Here is a 20,360-nt window from a genome sequence, read left to right on the forward strand (position 1 = left end):
CAAGCCAGGCGACACTGTGATGATGGTGAAGCTACCAGTTCCCCACAAGCTTGCCCCATGCTTCATGGGCCCTACAGTGTCACCCATGTTCCCAACCCCTACCAGGTGACTATAGACTACAATAACACACCCCGCACCTACAGAAATCGGCATGTCCGCCCCTTCCGTACCCCCGCCTCTTTCCCCATTCACCCCACCTGCCCCAACACCTCCCCACCTTCCCTCACCACCCCAAGCCCTCATCCCGATTCCTACAATTGCTACGTCATCCCCTCTTCCTCCCTCCCCTCCTCCCTCTACCCATCATTGCCGACGCCTCCCCCGATCACTCCGCATTATGCCTCACTGTTACCCTCACCAGTGCCACAAAAAAACCCCACCTCTCAGCCTTCCTGCCCCGCTCCCTTACCCAGCCCCTGCCTGCCAACCCCCACCCTGGCAACACCCACACCACCCAAGATCATGACACCCTCAACTGCACACACACCACCCCCTACCACTGCTGCCCCTGCACCATCACTCTAAAGTCCCCCACCCATCCCCACCACCCCCCACACCACACCACGCACGACCAGAGCAACCCAAAACCACACGCCTACATCACCGCCCACACCCACCCTCAGAACCACAGTCACCTGCTCAGGCCTCATTTCACCCCCTCCTACCAGATACACCGCCATCTCATCTCCCACTCCCCCATCCTCACCCCCGCCCCAACATCCAACTACCCCCAGCCCTCCCACCCCTAACACAACTCATATCACCTTCACGATACACCAGGCTTAACCCTCTCCTACCTCTATCCCCAGGGAGAACCTATGCACAACGCCCCGGCATAAAACCACCACCGCCTCCCCATTCGCCAGCATTCAGCTGAGGCTCTTAACAAGACAACAATCTCCAGCCATGAAAGTAAGGTGTGCCACCTGAGCACCAGCCTACAGGGAGAAGCACCGCATCCGCAGGCCACATCACCTACTCAAGCTCATCCAAACAGCTGCCCAACCATCCACCCTCTTTCTCACCTATGCCCCACACAGAAACGAAGACAGAATGACTGAACACTGGACCACCCTACTACAACACCTGACGTCGTCTCACAACACCAACACCACTAAGACTTAGTACCTCCAAGCACGGGGACGTGACTTTTCCCACCCCGACGGTGATGAAATAACGACATCCAGCAGCAGCGCGACACCCCCATGAGGCGACAGCAGAGGGTTAATCGGAGCGAGCGGGACGTCTGTGCTATATGGGTGCAAGTCTCTAGCAGCCGCACGCCCCTACTCCTGGGAACTGTCCCAACCCGATCACCTCAGCCTGAGCCCATTACCCTCTCGCCAGCCCGGCCTGCATCAGGATTTGGGTGGAGCTGAACCTTACACTCCATACAGAGCCCCAGAGATGGCCTCCAGCCTCTCATATCAGGAGATGGCCTCCAGCTGCTCCCCCTTAGGGACAGCCTCCAGCTGCTCCCCCTTAGGGACAGCCTCCAGCTGCTCCCCCTTATAGACGGCCTCCAGCTGCTCCGCCCTAGAGACGGCCTCCAGACGCTCCACCTGGACCACTCACTCCACCTGCAGAGCTTGTGACGGCCTCCAGCCACACACGGGGAAAGAAGGGTACATCCCCTTTCCACCTGCAGTGGTCACAGAGGGCACGACATCGGCGAAGGCTTCCAGCCATGCCCGCAGATGGGAGACGGCTTCCAGCCGCTCCACGTCATCACGTCACCCTTCATACAGGACTCAGGCGATGGGCTCCAGCCGCGTCCCGTCTGTGGTCCTGTCAGGAAGTCGGGCCCCGCCAGTGGCCTCCTGCTGCGCCAACAGGGTTGGGACGGTCTCCAGCTGTCCTCCTGCTGTAGCCCAAGGGACCTCGATGACGGCCTCCAGCCGCGCCAGAGAGGGAAGCTACCAAAGCCCCTCACCCCCCGTGACTTTGCAATGCCCTCCTCCCTCCAGCTGCAGCGGAGTTGAGTGTGGCAGTCCCCAGACAGAGAGGTCACCACTAGTGGACAGGTGGCGAGGCCTTGTGTTATCCCCAGGGCTATTCTCTGCGCAACCGGTGCCCAAGGAAGACCTGCCCCTGACGGACCCCAGGACCCCTCCCCGGGACGACGCTGCAGCACTGCCCTGACGGCGGAGCACCAGGAAGGGGACTGCAGCCTCTGGGATCCCGACGGCGTCCCCAGCACTGCGGGGCGAGGCCATCCCAGCTCCTGGCTCAAATGACGCCGCTCTCCCACCAGGCGCATACGGGAACGCCTGGAGAGGCTATTTGGCCTGTGCCCTGTGGGCCAGAACTTTATTCATCGCCCCCAGCATGAGGGGCCCCTCACCACACCCAGCTGCAGTCCGTGGAAGGAGACGACATCCACCCTTGCCCAAGAAAAAGTGCCCCAGTGTGTGTGTACAGTAAGTGACTTACAGTGAAGCACAGTGCTAAGCGGAAAACGTGAAGACTCCCTTCCAGTGTAATAATGGCAAGGCATACCTAACCCCCACCCCATCCCTCTTGTGATTGTGCTGACCTGTCATGAACTTTAGTCTTCCCCCCCCCCCCGTGATCAGATCCACACTCGGTAAGACTCCTAGAACGAGTGCATAACAGTGAATCAGTGAACTCCCATAGAACCAGGAACCACTAAAGTGAGAAGCTGTGTACAGTGGAGTATCCAGATCTAAACTCCCACCCCTAACCATACGGCTCTGGAATAGAGACAGTGAATTGTTACTACACGCACTCACCCTGATAGAATAATACCTGTTGTGTCTATCCCGTATCGTGCGAGGTAAGTTCAATCAGATCAGCAGTGCAAGGATTGATGTAACATAAATATTGTGAGATTGTCAGCCCGTTCCTCTAGTTAAGAATTTGTGAATATACGTGTAGGTTGTTGTCCAGAGTTTTTATGCCCTGTTCCTCTTATATTTGTGTTCTAGCCCCGGTCTAGAAAAGGAACCAGCTATAAGCCAGGCATTTCTAGGATGGAAAGTCACCCTAAAAACACCTAGCATAACAGGTAGTAAACACTTCCTTTTGTGAGCAGTAAGAACATTTGTGTCAGGATGGTTCTCTGAATTTTTTTCTATCCACACTGCACACTTGCAGTAGTAATTTGGACAGCACCATCCCATTACAGATGACATGACATCACCAGGGTAGCAGAATTTGTCCACAGTTCAGAAATGCCATAAAACCTCCCTGTTGATCTTACATGCTTACTCCACTGTAGCACTGTATGCTTTACTACATATATTTGATGTGCACGTTACCTACCATTGTGGAAACCCCTGTTTTCATTATTTGCCAGCCTGTATCTTATATATTTCACCTCCTCACTCACTTCTTCCAAACAAATTTTTTCCATAATACCTTTAACAGACTAATTACTTTCGCACATGGGTGCAATCATAGCCTTCTTCCAGTTGTCTGGTACAGCTTCGCTCATCCAAGTCCTTTGAGATCTTCCCCATAAACCTTTCTTTGCACTGTCCCCACAACATTTCATCATTTCTACATAGTCTGTCCACATTATGTGTTGATATTGTCTTCCATTAAATCACAGCTTTTTCCATGCAAGTTGTATAGTTAACTAGGGATCGCTGGTGAATCAGTTTTCTGTGCACCATTGGAACTTTAATAGGCAGTCTTAAATAAGAGTTTATAAATACTTCCCGTAACTTATTTACCCTTTGTATGTACAGTATTTGCTTGGATATGCCAATGGAAAATTGTTTCTCCACTTCAGGTCAGCATTGATTCAGTACATGAAGACCAGTGAAGAAAAAGAGAGGGAGAAGTCTGAAAAATGGGGGGGGAAGGATCATGCACCACATCCCAATCCACAACTGCAGCAGAATGCAGATGGTAAGTGGTTAGATTTTTTTTGTATATCTGCATCTTATATTCATTTATAGAAACTAGCAGTGATACGCAGTATTCTCTGGGGAGTGCTTCCTGTTTTTGTTGTTTATTGCTAGCTGAAATATAGTTCAGTAGTCATTGTACATTATACAGTAAATGTGAGATGTATTGCTGTAAAGAGACATAGCTAAATGTTTGGTTAATTCTGTATTATTTCTGCTTAAGTCTGTGTTAGTTTTTTTTATTACCCCTTAGTCAGAAAATATATTTTATATCACTTATGCTTTCACCTGACAGTTTATATACCTATGGGGAAATCATTCATTGTGGAGGACTTCATTTGAGGTCATTTCTAACCACTTGACTGCAAGAGATTTCCTTAAGGGCAAATAATTTTGAGGTAATGAATTTGAAAACTTGGTAATTACTTCAAATCATCAGTGACCAATTTTTACTAAGCCAAAGCCCCACTCCTCTCTGTTTCAGCTTTTGTTTTATGGTGACAGCCTTTAGGAAGAGTGATGTTGAGTTCTTGACTATCACTATACAGTGAGCCCCTAAGTTTCGCGCCGAATTGGTAACATGAGGTTGGCACGAAACCTGAATTTCACGAACTGAAAAGTATTATTTCAGTGGTAAAAAATCTAATTGTTTCTAGAGCCCCTCCCAAAGTCACTCTTTTTCTCACTTTTGAAATATAATTCTCTTAAAACTGAATACCAGAGTAACTGACAACAATATGAATATAATAAAAATGTTAAGAAACATTAAATAAATGGATCACCAACCTGAAAAATTATGCTGCAGTGCATAGTGCACATTACAGCAGGATTCCTCCTCCACTGCGTATTCAATATCTTGCACTGTTTCAAAGCCTTCAAACTCTTGAACATCATCTTCATTGTCTTCAGGGTTTAATTCTTGAATCACATTAAGAACTTGCCTGTTTTTCTGTTGTCAGCTGGTGAAGTAACTGGTGATGAGTGCCTGCTCACAAGCTTTTATCATTTTATTGTATTTCTCCTGATATTCGTGTTTACTCTACTTTAATAAACCTATCATTTTCTCTCTTTTAATCAGCACATTCTTCAGTGTCCATTAATTGTTCATGAAGGTTTTCACTTGATCCCAAAAATATTGAAAGTTGACTAGTTGTTATGTGACGTATTTGTGGCACCTCACTGTCACATTCAGCTTTCTCATTTTCCTCTTCATCATCATCTTCCAATGTCTCCTCAGTGCTTTGTTCATTTGTTTTCTCAGTGATTAATTCTTGCATCCATTCCTTGTTGACTTCAGAAAATCCTGGGGCCATGATACTCCTGGCTGCCTCCACAGTGTCCCTGAGTAACACCCCTAGTGTCACTCTTTTATCCTGTTTTTTAACAAGTTGAGGGAGAAGTGATGCCCAAGCATGGTGTATTGTAGCTATTGTTATCTGATTCCAAGCAGACACAAGAAAATCGACAGCTTGACGAATATTTAAACATTTCCAGAAGACTTAAACACTGACAACCTCGGCTTGCATGATGACTGGCGAGGTTGGTGATGATGGTGAAGTGTGTGGTGTGGTGCCTGGTGAGTAGGGGCAGAAGTAGGGGGTGAAGCACCTGATTCACTCTCGTTTTCTTTGACTTCATCTTGAATTTCTTTAAGCTCTTCCTGGCTGGCTGTTTCCTCCTTTAGTTTTTTATAAATTTGTTTGTAAAATATCAGTCTAACATAGGCAATTAATTCCTGGTCAAGAGGCTGGATTTTAGAGGTTGTGTTCTGTGGTAAGAAGCACACTTGAACATTAGGATGATGACTAACCAAATATTTAGCTTGTCCTGGAGGATTATCGAGGAAAACTAAAACTTTGAAAGCAAGGTTCTTGCTTTCACAGAAAGTCTTGGCGTCCCCAACAAAATGTATATCAAATCAGTTGACCAACAGAGTAGCGTTCATATATCCTTTCTTGTTACTTCTCCAGTAAACATTAAGTTTATTCATATCACAGTTCCTGTAGGCCCATGGCTTGGCAGCATAGTAGATAATAAGAGGTTTCATTTTGTGGGTGCCTGATGCATTGGTTGTCAGCAAAACACTGACTCTGTCCTTTGATACCTTTCCCTTTCATGCCTGCTTCTCACTTTTGGAAATAAATGTTCCCTGAGGTGATCTCTTCCAGTAAAGTCCAGTTTCATCACAATTATGGACTTGATCTAATATGTATCCACCCTCTTATTTGCTGTGCCACCACTGGGTGAGATGAAGCAGCTACTTCATCGACAGAAGCAATCTACCCTTGATACACAGCAAACTTAACTTCAAATCGAGCCTTAAAATTAGCAAGCCATCCCTTTGAAGCTAAGAATGTGGGTGGATTTTTTCTTTTATTCTTTTTGCAAATGGCTTCATAGAAGAGTCGTGCCTGATGTCTCATCATAGGTCCACTAACATTTCCGTCCTTGTGGACCTATGGCTCGATGTGAACTCCACTTCATTAAGTAATGTTCAGTCATCATAATTAACCTGTTTTTTTTTCTTCAACTTCCAGCACAACCCTCGTTGCCCCTCCACCACTGGACCCAAAATATTTCTTTGCCAAACACAGTGACTTATTTATTTCATCTTTCTTTTTATGAATGGTATGCACTGTAGATTCTATGCACTGTAGATTCTGGACACGTTATTTTCCTAACAGGAGTTGTCATACCACTTTCAGTAATTTAAATGATCTTCGTCTTATCCTCTACTGAATACTTTTTTTCTTCACACCAACTTGATACTCATGACATTCTTTGCTCTTCTTGCCTCCATCCTTTGAACTTTCCGGTATTTCACCATCACCACTATTACTTGATCCTCCAATGAATGAAGAGGAAGCCATAATACAGTACAGGTAAATCACTCGAGAACAACAGCTGAATGGAGGGAAAGGCAAAAAAAGTGACCATGGCTGCGATCATTGCCTGAGCACCACACACACAGCCTGACAGTTGGCGGAAACATGAAAACAACGTGGCGGACAACAACTGACAATTGCCTTGTCCACCGGCGCCCAAAATATTGACGCGAAAGGTGAATTCTTGATCGCGAGACATAAGTTCTTGGAAATTCTTGACATTTCTGCAAAATGTAAATTCGCGAACCCAACTCACGCAAAACATAAAGGCTCACTGTAGTTCATCTACCCTAACTTGATGATTTATGTAATTTTGCAGCTTGGGATTTTCCATACCTCAGTGGCAGAGTAAGATAACACTGCCTTTACATGCTTTCCATAACACTTGTTTGTGATTAGCACCATATTTTAGTTTTAAACCTTTTTTACAGTTCAGCATTCAAGATGGAGAGATGGCGATTTTAACCCTGGCCGCTCTTATTGCGTCATATGAGGCGATATGCAGGCCATCTCTGGCCACGCTGATCGCCTTGTATGAAGCAATGGGTCTCCGCGCCTTAATTTCAAGCACGAGGAAGCGTCAGTGGTTTCCATGGGAACATTGAGTCTCCCTCTACACCATCAGAACTGTTGCCAATCCCTACCACACTCTGCTTGCCAAATGCCGCATATTAAGTAATTCATTTTTCGTTTGTAGCCAGCAATGGCGGATTCATGCCTGTCTACCTCCCACGGTGCCAGTGGTTTAATGCTACCCTCACACCCACCCAAGAGGCATAAATTACAAAAAGACGAGAGTGATAAAGAGTTCGAGCTGGGAAACACTTGATCAGATGACAGAAAATCAACCTAATGTTGAAATAAAAAGTCGAAAAAAAATGACTCAGGGAAGGTAGTCATGTTGATAAGAATTAGCTGTATTTCGTGGTAAGACATACTTTTTTGTCTCTAGGTTACCTTAAAATATCCCCATGCATCCTGGATGCTAGACTAAGGCAGATTAGCTTGTCTCCATTGAGAAGAAACTCTTATAAAGATGATCATCTCACTGCCTGGCAACCACAGATGCTTTCTACAGTATACAAACTTGATTTATTGTAAAAAATTATATACACTAGTGTATATGCAGCAGATTTTAGAAACAAGCAGGTTCAAGAACACACACACATTCGCACGTTTGTTTACAGATCCACTGGCTAACACCATTAAGATGTTTAGTGGTTTAGCAATTTAGCAGCTTAGCATCTAGCATCCACCCTCCTCTAGGAAGCTAAAGTGATCATTGGTGAACTGTCCGCTAACTTTCTGAAAGGCAGTCATAACCACTTTGCTTGCCGTCCATTCACTAACTAGCAAAGCAATCATACTGGAGAGATCCTGGCTAGTCAAACTGCCAAGTCATCAAAACAGACTTTTGTCACGTATGGACATTCAGTCACCCTAATCAGATTGGTTTCTCTTTGTGACATTTTGTGAGTGTATATATGGAGCAGATTTTAGAAACATGCAAGTTCAGGAACATACAAAACATTCACGGTTGTCTACAGCTTAGCTGGCCAATTCTGGCCAATTCCGTCAAGGGGTTTAGCAGTATAGCAATTTAGCAGTTTAGTGTCTAGCGTATACCCTTCTCTAGCAAGCTAAATGCTCACTGGTGAACTGTCTGCTAACCTTCTGAAAGGCAATTGTGACCACTTTGCTTGCCATCCACTCACTAACTAGCGAAGCAGTCATACTGGAGAGATACTGGCTAGCTAAACTGCCAAGTCATCAAAACTGATTTTTGTCACATCTGGACATTCAGTCACCCTTGTTGGGTTGGCTTCTCTTAGTGACATTTTGTTTCATGCCAGACAACAGTATCATAGAAGGGAGCAGTCTTATTGTACCAATAGCGAAAAACGAAAAACAGTTGTAACGTTAAACAGTACTGCCTGAAGTCACAGCTTCACTTTTTCAGCCGACTGAAGTACTTTAACAATGTCCAAGCAACTTATGGCACACCCAATTACAGTACTTTGTTATGAAAACAGGATAAAATTTACTGAGTCGCATCCATCCATCCATCCATCCATCATCCAATCCTACGTTGCCCCATGAGGAGCGTAGGAGCCCGGGGCTAGGCAAGTTGGTCCTGACATTTAAGATGAGATTTATCAGCCTCCCTCATCCCTGAGTGCCATTACGTGAGCAATAAACCCCAACCATCCCGTGGATATAAACCTTCACTGGCTCAATCCGATTGGAGTGCCGTGATTACCCACTAAACCACCAGGCACCAAAATTTGGTTATATGGTTACCACCCAGCGTGGTAAATGGTTTCCTGGTGTACAGGAAACCATTAGGCTTGTCACTCGGTGTAGAGTCACCCACAGGCAGAAGTAAGAGGAAAGAACAAAGGAAAAAAGACAGAAGAGGGAGTATAAAGTCACTCATAGGCAGAAGGATGAGGAAAGAATGAAGGAAAGAAAGACAGAAGAGGATGGATGGAAAGAAGGATGGAGGAGAGGATAGGGCAGACACCCGAGAGCAGCACTACATTGAGTGAGTGGATGGTGAGCGCCCCAAGGACGAGGAAGGAATGAAGGAAAGAAGACAGAAGAGGATGGAAGGAAAGAAGGATGGAAGAGAGGAAAGGGCAGACACCCGATAGCAGCAATACATCGAGTGAGTGGATGGCGAGCGCCCCCACCTACCACTAGTATAACTGATATAATATCTGAAATAGCAGTTCCTCACGGGCATTCATAACAGTGTCGCCACATTTGTTGTATTCTTTGATGAAGCGATCAGAATGATTGATATTGTTCATCCTCTACATCTCTGCTGCCTTAGCAAAGCTGTCATGATTGGCAGTGGTGATCATTTAGGCCGTAACGTCCAAACAGGTTAGGTTAGGGGTTCCCAACCAGGGGGAAATTTAAGTGTCTCAGGGGGGGAATTGAGGCCATAGAATGTAGGGAAGAGTAAAGTGATGGTCTTTGAGAGAGGTGAAGTCAGTGAATGTACAGCGAGGTTGGATGGTGAGGAATTGGAAAATGTGAGTATGTTTAAGTACTTGGGTAGTGTGATGAGTAAGAATGGAGGTTTGGAGGGTGAAGTGCTTGAAAGGGTACAGCAGGGAAGAAAGGTTGCTAGTTCTTTGAAAGCAGTGATAAGAAACAGGGAAGTGAGCATGGAAGTGAAAAAGTTACTACATGACAGTATTGTGATACCAACTCTAACGTACGGAAGTGAAGCTTGGATGTTGTTGGAAGGACACAAGTCAAGAGTGAGAGCAGTGGAAATGAGTTATTTAAGAGGAGCCTGTGGAGTCATATGGAGAGACAGGCTGACGAATGAGGATATAAAGGAGTGTTGTGGTGTTGATGTGGATGTGATAGGAAGCGTTATGAGGAACACACTGAGGTGGTTTGGCCATGTGGAGAGGATGGAGGGTGAAAGACTGATGAGGAGAGTGTATGTGAGTGAGGTGGAGGGGGGAAGAGGGAGGGGGAGGCCGAGGATGAGATGGAGGGATGTGGTGGAGAGGTATATGAGAGAGGGGGGTGTGAGTTGGGAGCAGGGCAGTGAAATGGCGGTGGACAGGGCGACTTGGAGGCGATTTGTTTGTGGCCATCCCAAACGGGATTGAGACGTCTGGCAATAGATAGATAGAGATAGAATGGCAAGCTCAAACTGTTGGTATATTCTATCTATCTATCTATTGCCAGACGCCTCAATCCCGTTTGGGGTGGCCACAAACAAATCGCCTCCAAGTCGCCCTGTCCCCCGCCATTTCACTCCCCTGCTCCCAACTCACACCCCCCTCTCTCATATACCTCTCCACCCCATCTCTCCATCTCATCCTCGGCCTCCCCCTCCCTCTTTCCCCCTCCACCTCACTCACATACACTCTCTTCGTCAGTCTTTCACCCTCCATCCTCTCCACATGGCCAAACCACCTCAGTGTGTTCCTCATAACGCTTCCTATCACATCCACATCAACACCACAACGCTCCTTTATATCCTCATTCGTCAGCCTGTCTCTCCATGTGACTCCACAGGCTCCTCTTAAATAACTCATTTCCACTGCTCTCACTCTTGACTTGTGTCCTTCCAACAACGTCCACGCTTCACTTCCGTACGTTAGAGTTGGTATCACAATACTGTCATGTAGTAACTTTTTCACTTCCATGCTCACTTCCCTGTTTCTTATCACTGCTTTCAAAGAACCAGCAACCTTTCTTCCCTGCTGTACCCTTTCAAGCACTTCACCCTCCAAACCTCCATCCTTACTCATCACACTACCCAAATACTTAAACGTACTCACATTTTCCAATTCCTCACCATCCAACCTCGCTGTACATTCACTGACTTCACCTCTCTCAAAGACCATCACTTTACTCTTCCCTACATTCACCTTTAGATTCCGTTTCCTACACACTCTCTCAAACTCATCCACCAAGCCTTTCAGCTCTCCTTTGTCTTCACTCAACAACACGGTATCATCTGCAAACAACAGTACAGGGAGTTTCCAAACACTATCCTCTCTCACCAGGGCCACTCCAACATCCACTACCCTACCTTGTACCTCTTTTATTACCCCATCCATGTACAGATTGAACAACCATGGAGACATGACACATCCCTGTTTCAACCCAACTTTCAAAGAGAAAAATTCACTTAGTTCACCATCCACACGCACTGCAGCCTTCGCACCATCGTACATACTCTTCACAGCATTCAACAACTTCCCATCTATTCCATATATTCTTAACACTTTCCACAATCCTAGTCTATCCACCCTGTCATATGCTTTCTCCAAATCCATGAAAGCCGCATACAACTTCTTTCCCTTCTCTAGAAACTTTTCCACTAAAGATCTGAGAATGAATATCTGATCTACACAACCTCTTCCCTTCCTAAAGCCTCCCTGTTCTTCTCCAACTAATTTCTCTGTTCTTTCTCTAACTCTGTCAATAAGTATCCTACCATACACTTTTCCTATTATACTAAGAAGACAAATGCCCCTATGATTACCACACACTTCTTTTTCCCCTTTTCCTTTGTACAAGGGAATAATTATACCTGACTTCCAATCCTCCGGGACTCTACCTTCCTCCCAGGCCAATCTGCACATCTTCCACATCCATTCTACTACTATCTCTCCCCCATGCTTCAACATTTCACCACACACTCCATCAATTCCTGGGGCTTTCCCTGATTTAACTTTCTTCATTGCTTCCACAACTTCTATCCTACTGATTTCTTCCTGTCTTCTCACCTCCCTCCTTCTCCCAGCCATTCCCCAGCCACTTAAACTTGCATTACTTCCATTCATCTTTTTATTACCTCTGAACACAAAACATAATGTGCATCAGTTAGGCCCAATATTTTTTTTTTTTTTTTTTTTTTTTTTTTTTTTTTCCAGTGTATTGTTATTTTTATAATAATTAAGGAATAGTGTGAGAAATAACGGAAGAGAAAAGTTTCTCTCAGGTCCGTTTCAGTTGTTTGTCTGAGTGAGAAAATGTGTGTGTACGTGCGGTCAGAGTTTTTTTTTTTTTTTTTTTTTTTTTTAAATGTGAGGAAGAAGGAACCAAAGGCCATGAGCCTGCAGTAACAGTTCCCTCCAAGAGAAAAACAAAATACAATAGAGAGCCAAATTCAAGATCCGATCATTTTGAGATGCCTGGACACACTGCGTTTGAAAGACTGGAGATCATAGGCAGCAGGAAATACAGACAGAGGGAGACAGTTCCAGAGTTGACCTGTTGCATAAATGAAAGACTGGGAGTAACGGTTAACTCTTGCATTAGAGAGTTGGACAGAAAAGGGATGAGAGTTTGCTGCCAGACAGGTGCTACGCGCCTGTCGTAGAGGTGGAGGAATGCAAGCAGAGAGTTCAGAGGAGCAGTGACCATTAAAGTAGTGATAGAAAAGAGATAAAGATGCAACAGTGCGGCGAAGAGACAGAGGTTGAAGGGAGTCAGTAAGAGGAGGAGAGTTAATGAGACGAAAAGCCTTTGACTCCACCCTATTGAGAAGAGCTGTATGTGGGGAGCCTCCCCACACATGAGAGTTGTACTCCACACAGGGGCGGATAAAACCTCTGTATAGAGTCAACAATTGTGCAGGGATAAAGAAGGAGCAGAGTCGGCTTAGCACACCCAATCTCTTGGAAGCAGATTTTACAAGAGATGTAATATGATCTTTCCAAGATAAGTCCCGAGTAAATGAAACCCCAAGCATGTTCAAGGATGATGCAGGATTAAGCTGAATATTATTAAACATTAGTGGGTATACCTGTGGAAGATTTTGTTGGGTTGATAGGTGTAAGAACTGAGTCTTGGATGCATTAAAAACAACCATATTATTTTTACCCCAGTCAGAGATATGAGCCAAGTCAGACATTAGGTGTGCCATAGCCTCATCCCATGTTTGTTGAAGTAACTGTTGAGATGGACGTTGTGGGAACCGAATGGAAAGGTGAAGGGTGGAGTCATCAGCGTATGAGTGGATAGGGTTAGATGTACAGCTTAGAAGATCATTGATGAATAAAAGGAAGAGAGTTGGTGATAGGACATAGCCCTGAGGAACACCACTGTTGATAGATCTAGGAGAAGAACGATGGCCGTCTACAACCGCGGCTATAGAACGACCAGAAAGGAATCTAGCGATGAAGGCACAAATAGAAGGATAGAAACCGTAGGAGGGCAGTTTGGAAATTAAAGATTTATGCCAGACTTGATCGAAAGCCTTTGAGATGTCAAGTGCAATGGCAAAGCTTTTGCCAGAGTCCCGAAAGGAGGATGACCAGGAGTCTGAAAGGTAGGTGAGAAGATCGCCAGTGGAGCGTCCCTGACGGAACCCGTACTGACGATCGGAAAGAAGGTTATGATAGGAAAGATGCCTTAAAATTTTTCTACTGAGAATTGACTCGAAAACTTTTGAAATACAGGACGTTAAAGCAATTGGACGATAGTTGGAGGGTTGGGAGTGGTCACCCTTCTTTGGGACTGGCTGAATGAGAGCAAACTTCCAGCAAGAAGGAAAGGTACAAGTTGACAGACAAAGGCGAAAGAGTTTGCCTAGGCAGGGTGTAAGCACAGAAGCACAGTTCTTGAGAACAACAGGAGGGACCCAATCAGGCCCATATGCCTTGTTAGTACTGGGGCCAGTGATGGCAGAAAATACATCAGCTGAAGAAATTTTAATGTCAACCATGAGGAAGTCAGAGGGGGGAAGTGATGGAGGAACAGCACCGGAATCGTCTAAGGTGGAATTGGAGGAGAAAGTCTGTGCGAAGAGATCTGCTTTATCAGTAGAAGAAATATCTACAGAACCATCAGAGTAGAAAAGAGGAGGGAAGGATGATGAGGTAAAGTTGTTAGAAAGATTTTTGGCAAGGTGCCAGAAGGAGCAGGAAGAATTCGAGTTGGAGAGTTGAGAGCATTTAGTATGGATGAAATTATTTTTAGTAGAGCGAAGAACAGACTTAGCACGATTCCGGGCAGTAACGTAAAGATGATGTGATTCAGGGGTGGGTTGGCTCCGATACCTTTTGTAGGCCCTCTCCTTGTTGCGGACAGCATTAGAACAAGCGTGGAGGAAGAGGCTTGTCTTCTTTCATGTCTAATTCCTATGTGTTCATCCTGTCAGTTTGTTTTGTTTGCCTAAGTTGGGGAAACGGCGAAGGAACTACCAAAACCTCTCAAATCAAGGGGAATTTCATCTCGACCATAAAAAAGGCAATTATTATTTCCCATGGAGTAGATGGGAAGTTGTTGAATGCTGTGAAGAGTATGTATGATGGTGCTAAGGCTGCAGTGTGTGTGGATGGTGAACTGAGTGAATTTTTCTCTTTGAAGTTTGGGTTGAAACAGGGATGTGTCATGTCTCCATGGTTGTTCAGTCTGTACATGGATGGGGTAATAAAAGAGGTACAAGGTAGGGTAGTGGATGTTGGAGTGGCCCTGTTGAGAGAGGATAGTGTTTGGAAACTCCCTGTATTGTTGTTTGCAGATGATACTGTGTTGTTGAGTGAAGACGAAGGGGAGCTGCAAGGCTTGGTGGATGAGTTTGGGAGAGTGTGTAAGAAACGGAATGTAAAGGTGAATGTAGGGAAGAGTAAAACGATGGTCTTTGAGAGAGGTGAAGTCAGTGAATGTACAGCGAGGTTGGATGGTGAGGAATTGGAAAATGTGAGTACGTTTAAGTACTTGGGTAGTGTGATGAGTAAGGATGGAAGTTTGGAGGGTGAAGTGCTTGAAAGGGTACAGCAGGGAAGAAAGGTTGCTGGTTCCTTGAAAACAGTGATAAGAAGCAGGGAAGTGAGCATGGAAGTGAAAAAGTTACTACATGACAGTATTGTGATACCAACTCTAACGTATGGAAGTGAAGCCTGGACGTTGCTGGAAGGACACAAGTCAAGAGTGAGAGCAGTGGAAATGAGTTATTTAAGAGGAGAGGAGAGACAGGCTGGCAAATGAGGATTTAAAGGAGCGTTGTGGTGTTGATGTGGATGTGATAGGAAGCGTTAGGAGAAATACACTGAGGTGGTTTGGCCATGTGGAGAGGATGAAGGGTGAAAGACTGATGAAGAGAGTGTATGTGAGTGAGGTAGAGGGGGAAAGAGGGAGGGGGAGGCCGAGGATGAGATGGAGGGATGGGGTGGAGAGGTATATGAGAGAGGGGGGTGTGAGTTGGGAGCAGGGCAGTGAAATGGCGGTGGACAGGGCGACTTGGAGGCGATTTGTTTGTGGTCACCCCGAACGAGATTGAGGCATCTGGCAATAGATAGATAGATAGATTTTTACGTATTTTATAAACTGAAACCCTGAGAAAGAGAGAGAGGGAGTCATCATATTCCTTTACCGTCAGGTTTTCGTTTTGGACATGTACAAACTAGTGACGCTGTTGGCCCTCAGGCCGCGGTAGATTCTGTCACTCACTCTCAGTTCAAGTCTGCCTTACAGTTGCAAACAGGTCTGTACCGTACTGTGGTCGTTCTGAGAAAGCTTATAACTCCACTACAAAATAATCCATGTAAATATATTTGTACTAATATGGAAATATTAAAGCAGATTTTCATTATTTTATGCGTATTAATCAGGTAAGCTCCTTATGAGTAAGACAGTCTTGGAAAGGGGGGAATGACATTCTGCCATATGGTGGAAGGGGTGAATAGGGCAAAAAAGGTTGAGAATCACTGGGTTAGGTTATTTTCTATCGTTAAGCCGTTAGGCGATTCGGCCGTTTGCCAGTTTGGATGTTACAGCCGAAATGAACAGAACCCTGAGGATGTGGGTGTGAGTGTGGTGTGGGTGTAGTTAAGGAGGTAGGAGTGGGAGGAGTCCAGCTAGGGGACAGTGATAATCCACTTATTAATATCTTTAGCCCAACAGGGTATTTTATAAGGTACTTTATTCATGCTCGCCACATGGTTTTATCCAGTTCAGGAAACATGTACTGAAGAGGTTAATGTGGGCTGTATCAAATGTCCCAAGTCTGAAAAGTTTCGCCTGTGCTCAGTTAAAAAGTTAGCCCATGCTTGGCAGCTTGCTTCTTTGATATATCCAATTCAATGGATGGTACTGAGGATCATTTACTATATGAGAGTGACAGTGAAACAGTGATGATGATGATGTTGATGACACTTCCAGTGATGCTTCAAGACTTGGGGATGTATCTAGTAATGATGAATTCACAGGATTTGAAGACGTGTGAAATTATTTCACCATGCTAGTAATATGCAGTGATTATCGGTTTTAGGTGATCAACGATGACAGATGCAACCATGGTAATTTTAGGATCAGTAGTGCCGTACACCTTTAGTCTTTCCCCGACCTTGTTATTTTTTGGATGAATAAATTGCTTGAGATGTTTAATGCCTTAAGCTATGATATTTATTTGTGCTAGTACTGATACTGTACAACCAAATACATTCTGATATTTTTAGCAAATAAGAAAGCCACTGGATACTCCAAAACTGACTGATGTAAATGTTTCAGAGACAAGCAAATGTTGTGTGTGGTGTGTACATGTGTGCGTGTGTGAGTACCGTAGCGACTGGGAGGCAGCAGTGTTACTAAGACGAAAAATGGATGTTTTCACCGTACTCGAATATTTTGAGATGGATGTTTTTTGTTTTTTTTTGCAGAGTCTGATCAGTGAAGTATGCATTTTTAATTGTTGATCTGTCTATCTATCTATCTATTGCCAGACGCCTCAATCCCGTTTCGGGTGGCCACAAACAAATCGCCTCCACGTTGCCCTGTCCTCCTCCATTTCACTGCCCTGCTCCCAAGTCACACCCCCCTCTCTCTTATACCTCTCCACCCCATCCCTCCATCTCATCCTCAGCCTTCTCCTCCCTCTTCCCCCCTCCACCTCACTCACATACACTCTCTTCGTCAGTCTTTCACCCTCCATCCTCTCCACATGGCCAAACCACATCAGTGTGTTCCTCATAACGCTTCCTATCACATCCACATCCACACCACAACACTCCTTTATATCCTCATTCGTCAGCATGTCTCTCCATGTGACTCCACAGGCTCCTCTTAAATAACTCATTTCCACTGCTCTCACTCTTGACTTGTGTCTTTCCAACAATGTCCAAGCTTCACTTCCACACGTTAGAGTTGGTATCACAATACTGTCATGTAGTAACTTTTTCACTTCCATGCTCACTTCCCTGTGTCTTATCACTGCTTTCAAAGAACCAGCAACCTTTCTTCCCTGCTGTACCCTTTCAAGCACTTCACCATCCAAACCTCCATCCTTACTCATCACACTACCCAAGTACTTAAACGTACTCACATTTTCCAATTCCTCACCATCCAACCTCACTGTACATTCACTGACTTCACCTCTCTCAAAGACCATCACTTTACTCTTCCCTACATTCACCTTTAGATTCCGTTTCTTATACACTCTCCCAAACTCATCCACCAAGCCTTGCAGATCTCCTTCGTCTTCACTCAACAACACAGTATCATCTGCAAACAACAGTACAGCGAGTTTCCAAACACTATCCTCTCTCACCAGGGCCATTCCAACATCCACTACGCTACCTTGTACCTCTTTTATTACCCCATCCATGTACAGATTGAACAACCATGGAGACATGACACATCCCTGTTTCAACCCAACCTTCAAAGAGAAAAATTCACTTAGTTCACCATCCACACGCACTGCAGCCTTAGCACCATCATACATACTCTTCACAGCATTCAACAACTTCCCATCTACTCCATATATTCTTAATACTTTCCACAGTCCTTGTCTATCCACCCTGTCATATGCTTTCTCCAAATCCATGAAAGCTGCATACAACTTCTTTCCCTTCTCTAGAAACTTTTCCACTAAAGATCTAAGAATGAATTGTTGATGCTGCAAGGAAAACAGCTGACAGTGAGGGAGTGATACTGGGAGAAGAGAGTAGAGACAGTTGTCTAGCGAATGGGAGGCAGCAGTGTTATTAAGGCGTAATAATGGATTACTGTACTGTACTCGATGTTTTGAGATGAATGTGTGTTTTTAGTAAATTCTGATCAGTGAAGTATGCATTTTTAACTGTTAATGCTGCAAGGCAAACATAGCTGAAGTGAGGAAGTGATTCTGAGAGAAGAGGGTAGAGACAGCTGTCCACCCTGTTCCCAAGCAACCTCGCTGTACTGAACTTCAGTTGTAAAACATTGTAATTTTCTTGTTTAGTTGTGTATTTACAAGTGCAACATATTTATAGTTTTTGTGGAGGTATTTAGAGGTTAGTTACAGTGCTGGTAGTAGTCTGATATGATGCTTGAGTGAAGACAATGTGGGGAAAATTCCATAGCACCAGAGGTGTGGAGTATGATGGGGTTCTTTTAGGATAAATGGACTGAGTGAACGTTCATTGTACTTTATTTTTGTATTCTGTTTGTGTTGTCTGTAATTTTAATCAACATGTAAGCACTTGATCTGGAGATAAATAGTGTATTTCTACTTTTAATGGCCTTTATATTTTTGTCAGTGAATGAAAGAACAGATTTTATTGAGTTCATTTGTGGTTTTAAATTCATAAGAATTTAAAAATAGTGTTTATATCTACTTACTGATACATAATAATTATATTTTGAAGATGAACATTCTCAGAAATCGGACACCTCACAAACATAAACAGTGTTAAGATGGCCTCGTGGATCTAAGTCACGTTTTGTTAAGAAGGGGTTTTGTTTTCTTTTCTCTTTCTTGTACCATTCGTTTTGCTTAAAAAAAGAAACCAAAGGCTGATGAGCAGTACTGAATAGATTCTGAAAGATGTGTGTGTCTAAGTTTCAATGGCTCTTATCAGTCACATTTTGTTAAGAAGGGGTTTAGTTTTCCTTTACCATTCTTTGTACTTAAAAAAAAAAAAAAAAAAAAAAAAAAAAAAGGCAGATGAGCAGTACTGAATAGATTCTGAAAGGTGAGGGTGTATCTAAATGGTAATGGCTCATGTCAAAAAACCTTACTGCAGTGTTAGTTGGGGCAAACTTTTTTTTTTCACAGAACTGCCCTACCAGAATTAGGGTGCATCTTTCACAATGCTGTGTCTTATATGCCACGAAATATGGTACTTCAGCAAACAAGGGATGAGGCTATGGCACACCTACTGTCTGACTTGGCTCGTATCTCTGACGGGAGTAAAATAATTATGTTGTTTTTGATGCATCAAAGACTCAGTTCTTACACCTATCAACCCAACAAAATCTTCGACAGGAGTACCCACTAATGTTTAATAATATCCAGCTCAATCCTGCATCATCCTTGAACATGCTTGGGGTTTCATTCACTTGGGACTTACCTTGGAAAGATCATATTACATCTCTTGTAAAATCTGCTTCCAAGAGATTAGGTGTGCTAAGCCAACTCTGTACCGTCTTTACCCCTGTACAGTTGTTGACTTTATACATGGGCTTTATTTGCCCCTGTGTGGAGTACAATTCTCATGTGTGTGGAGGCTCCCCACATACAGCTCTTCTCAGTAGGGTGGAGTCGAAGGCTTTTCATCTCATTAACTGTCCTCCTCTTACTGGTTCCCTTCAACCTCTGTCTCTTCACTGCACTGTTGCATCTTTATCTCTTTTCTCTCGCTACTTTAATGGTCACTGCTCCTCTGAACTGTCTGCTTGTATCCCTTCACCTTTATGACGGGTGCATAGCACCCGTCTAGCAACAAACTCTCACCCCTTGTCTCTCCAACTCTCTAATGCAAGAGGTAACCATTACTCCCAGTCCTTCATTTATGCAACAGGTCAACTCTGGAACTGTTTCCCTCTGTCTGTATTTCCTACTTCCTATGATTTCCAGTCTTTCAAACTCAGTGTGTCCAGGCATCTCTAAATGAACGGATCTTGAATTTGGTTCTCCTCTGTATTTTTTTTTTTTTTTTTTTTTATAGAAACGGTTTGCGGGCTCATGGCCTTTTGTTCCTTCTTCCTTGCATTAAAAAAAAAAAAAAAAAAAAAAAGACATGGGATGGTGGAGTTGCCGGACATTTTCCATGAACTCCATGTCATTGGTAGCCTTGCAGCAAGTAGGTACAGTCATGATTACTAATCTCTCACCAGAGACGCGTGGCGGGCAGTG

General features: G+C 44.4%; 1 protein-coding gene across 1 annotated transcript in view; it reads left to right on the forward strand.

Moving 5' to 3' along the window:
* The window catches only part of LOC145415667 (uncharacterized), a 547,996-nt gene that overhangs the window by 459,796 nt on the left and 67,840 nt on the right, over positions 1-20,360 (forward strand). The window contains exon 22 of the mRNA XM_080284883.1: positions 3,758-3,876. Within this exon, the coding sequence (XP_080141009.1) occupies positions 3,758-3,876 (119 nt within the window). The remainder of the gene's footprint in view (positions 1-3,757; positions 3,877-20,360) is intronic.

Source organism: Coenobita brevimanus, chromosome 103 (genome assembly GCF_032717465.1).
Source record: "Coenobita brevimanus isolate Jiangsu-jjx chromosome 103, ASM3271746v2, whole genome shotgun sequence".
NCBI lineage: Eukaryota > Metazoa > Arthropoda > Malacostraca > Decapoda > Coenobitidae > Coenobita > Coenobita brevimanus.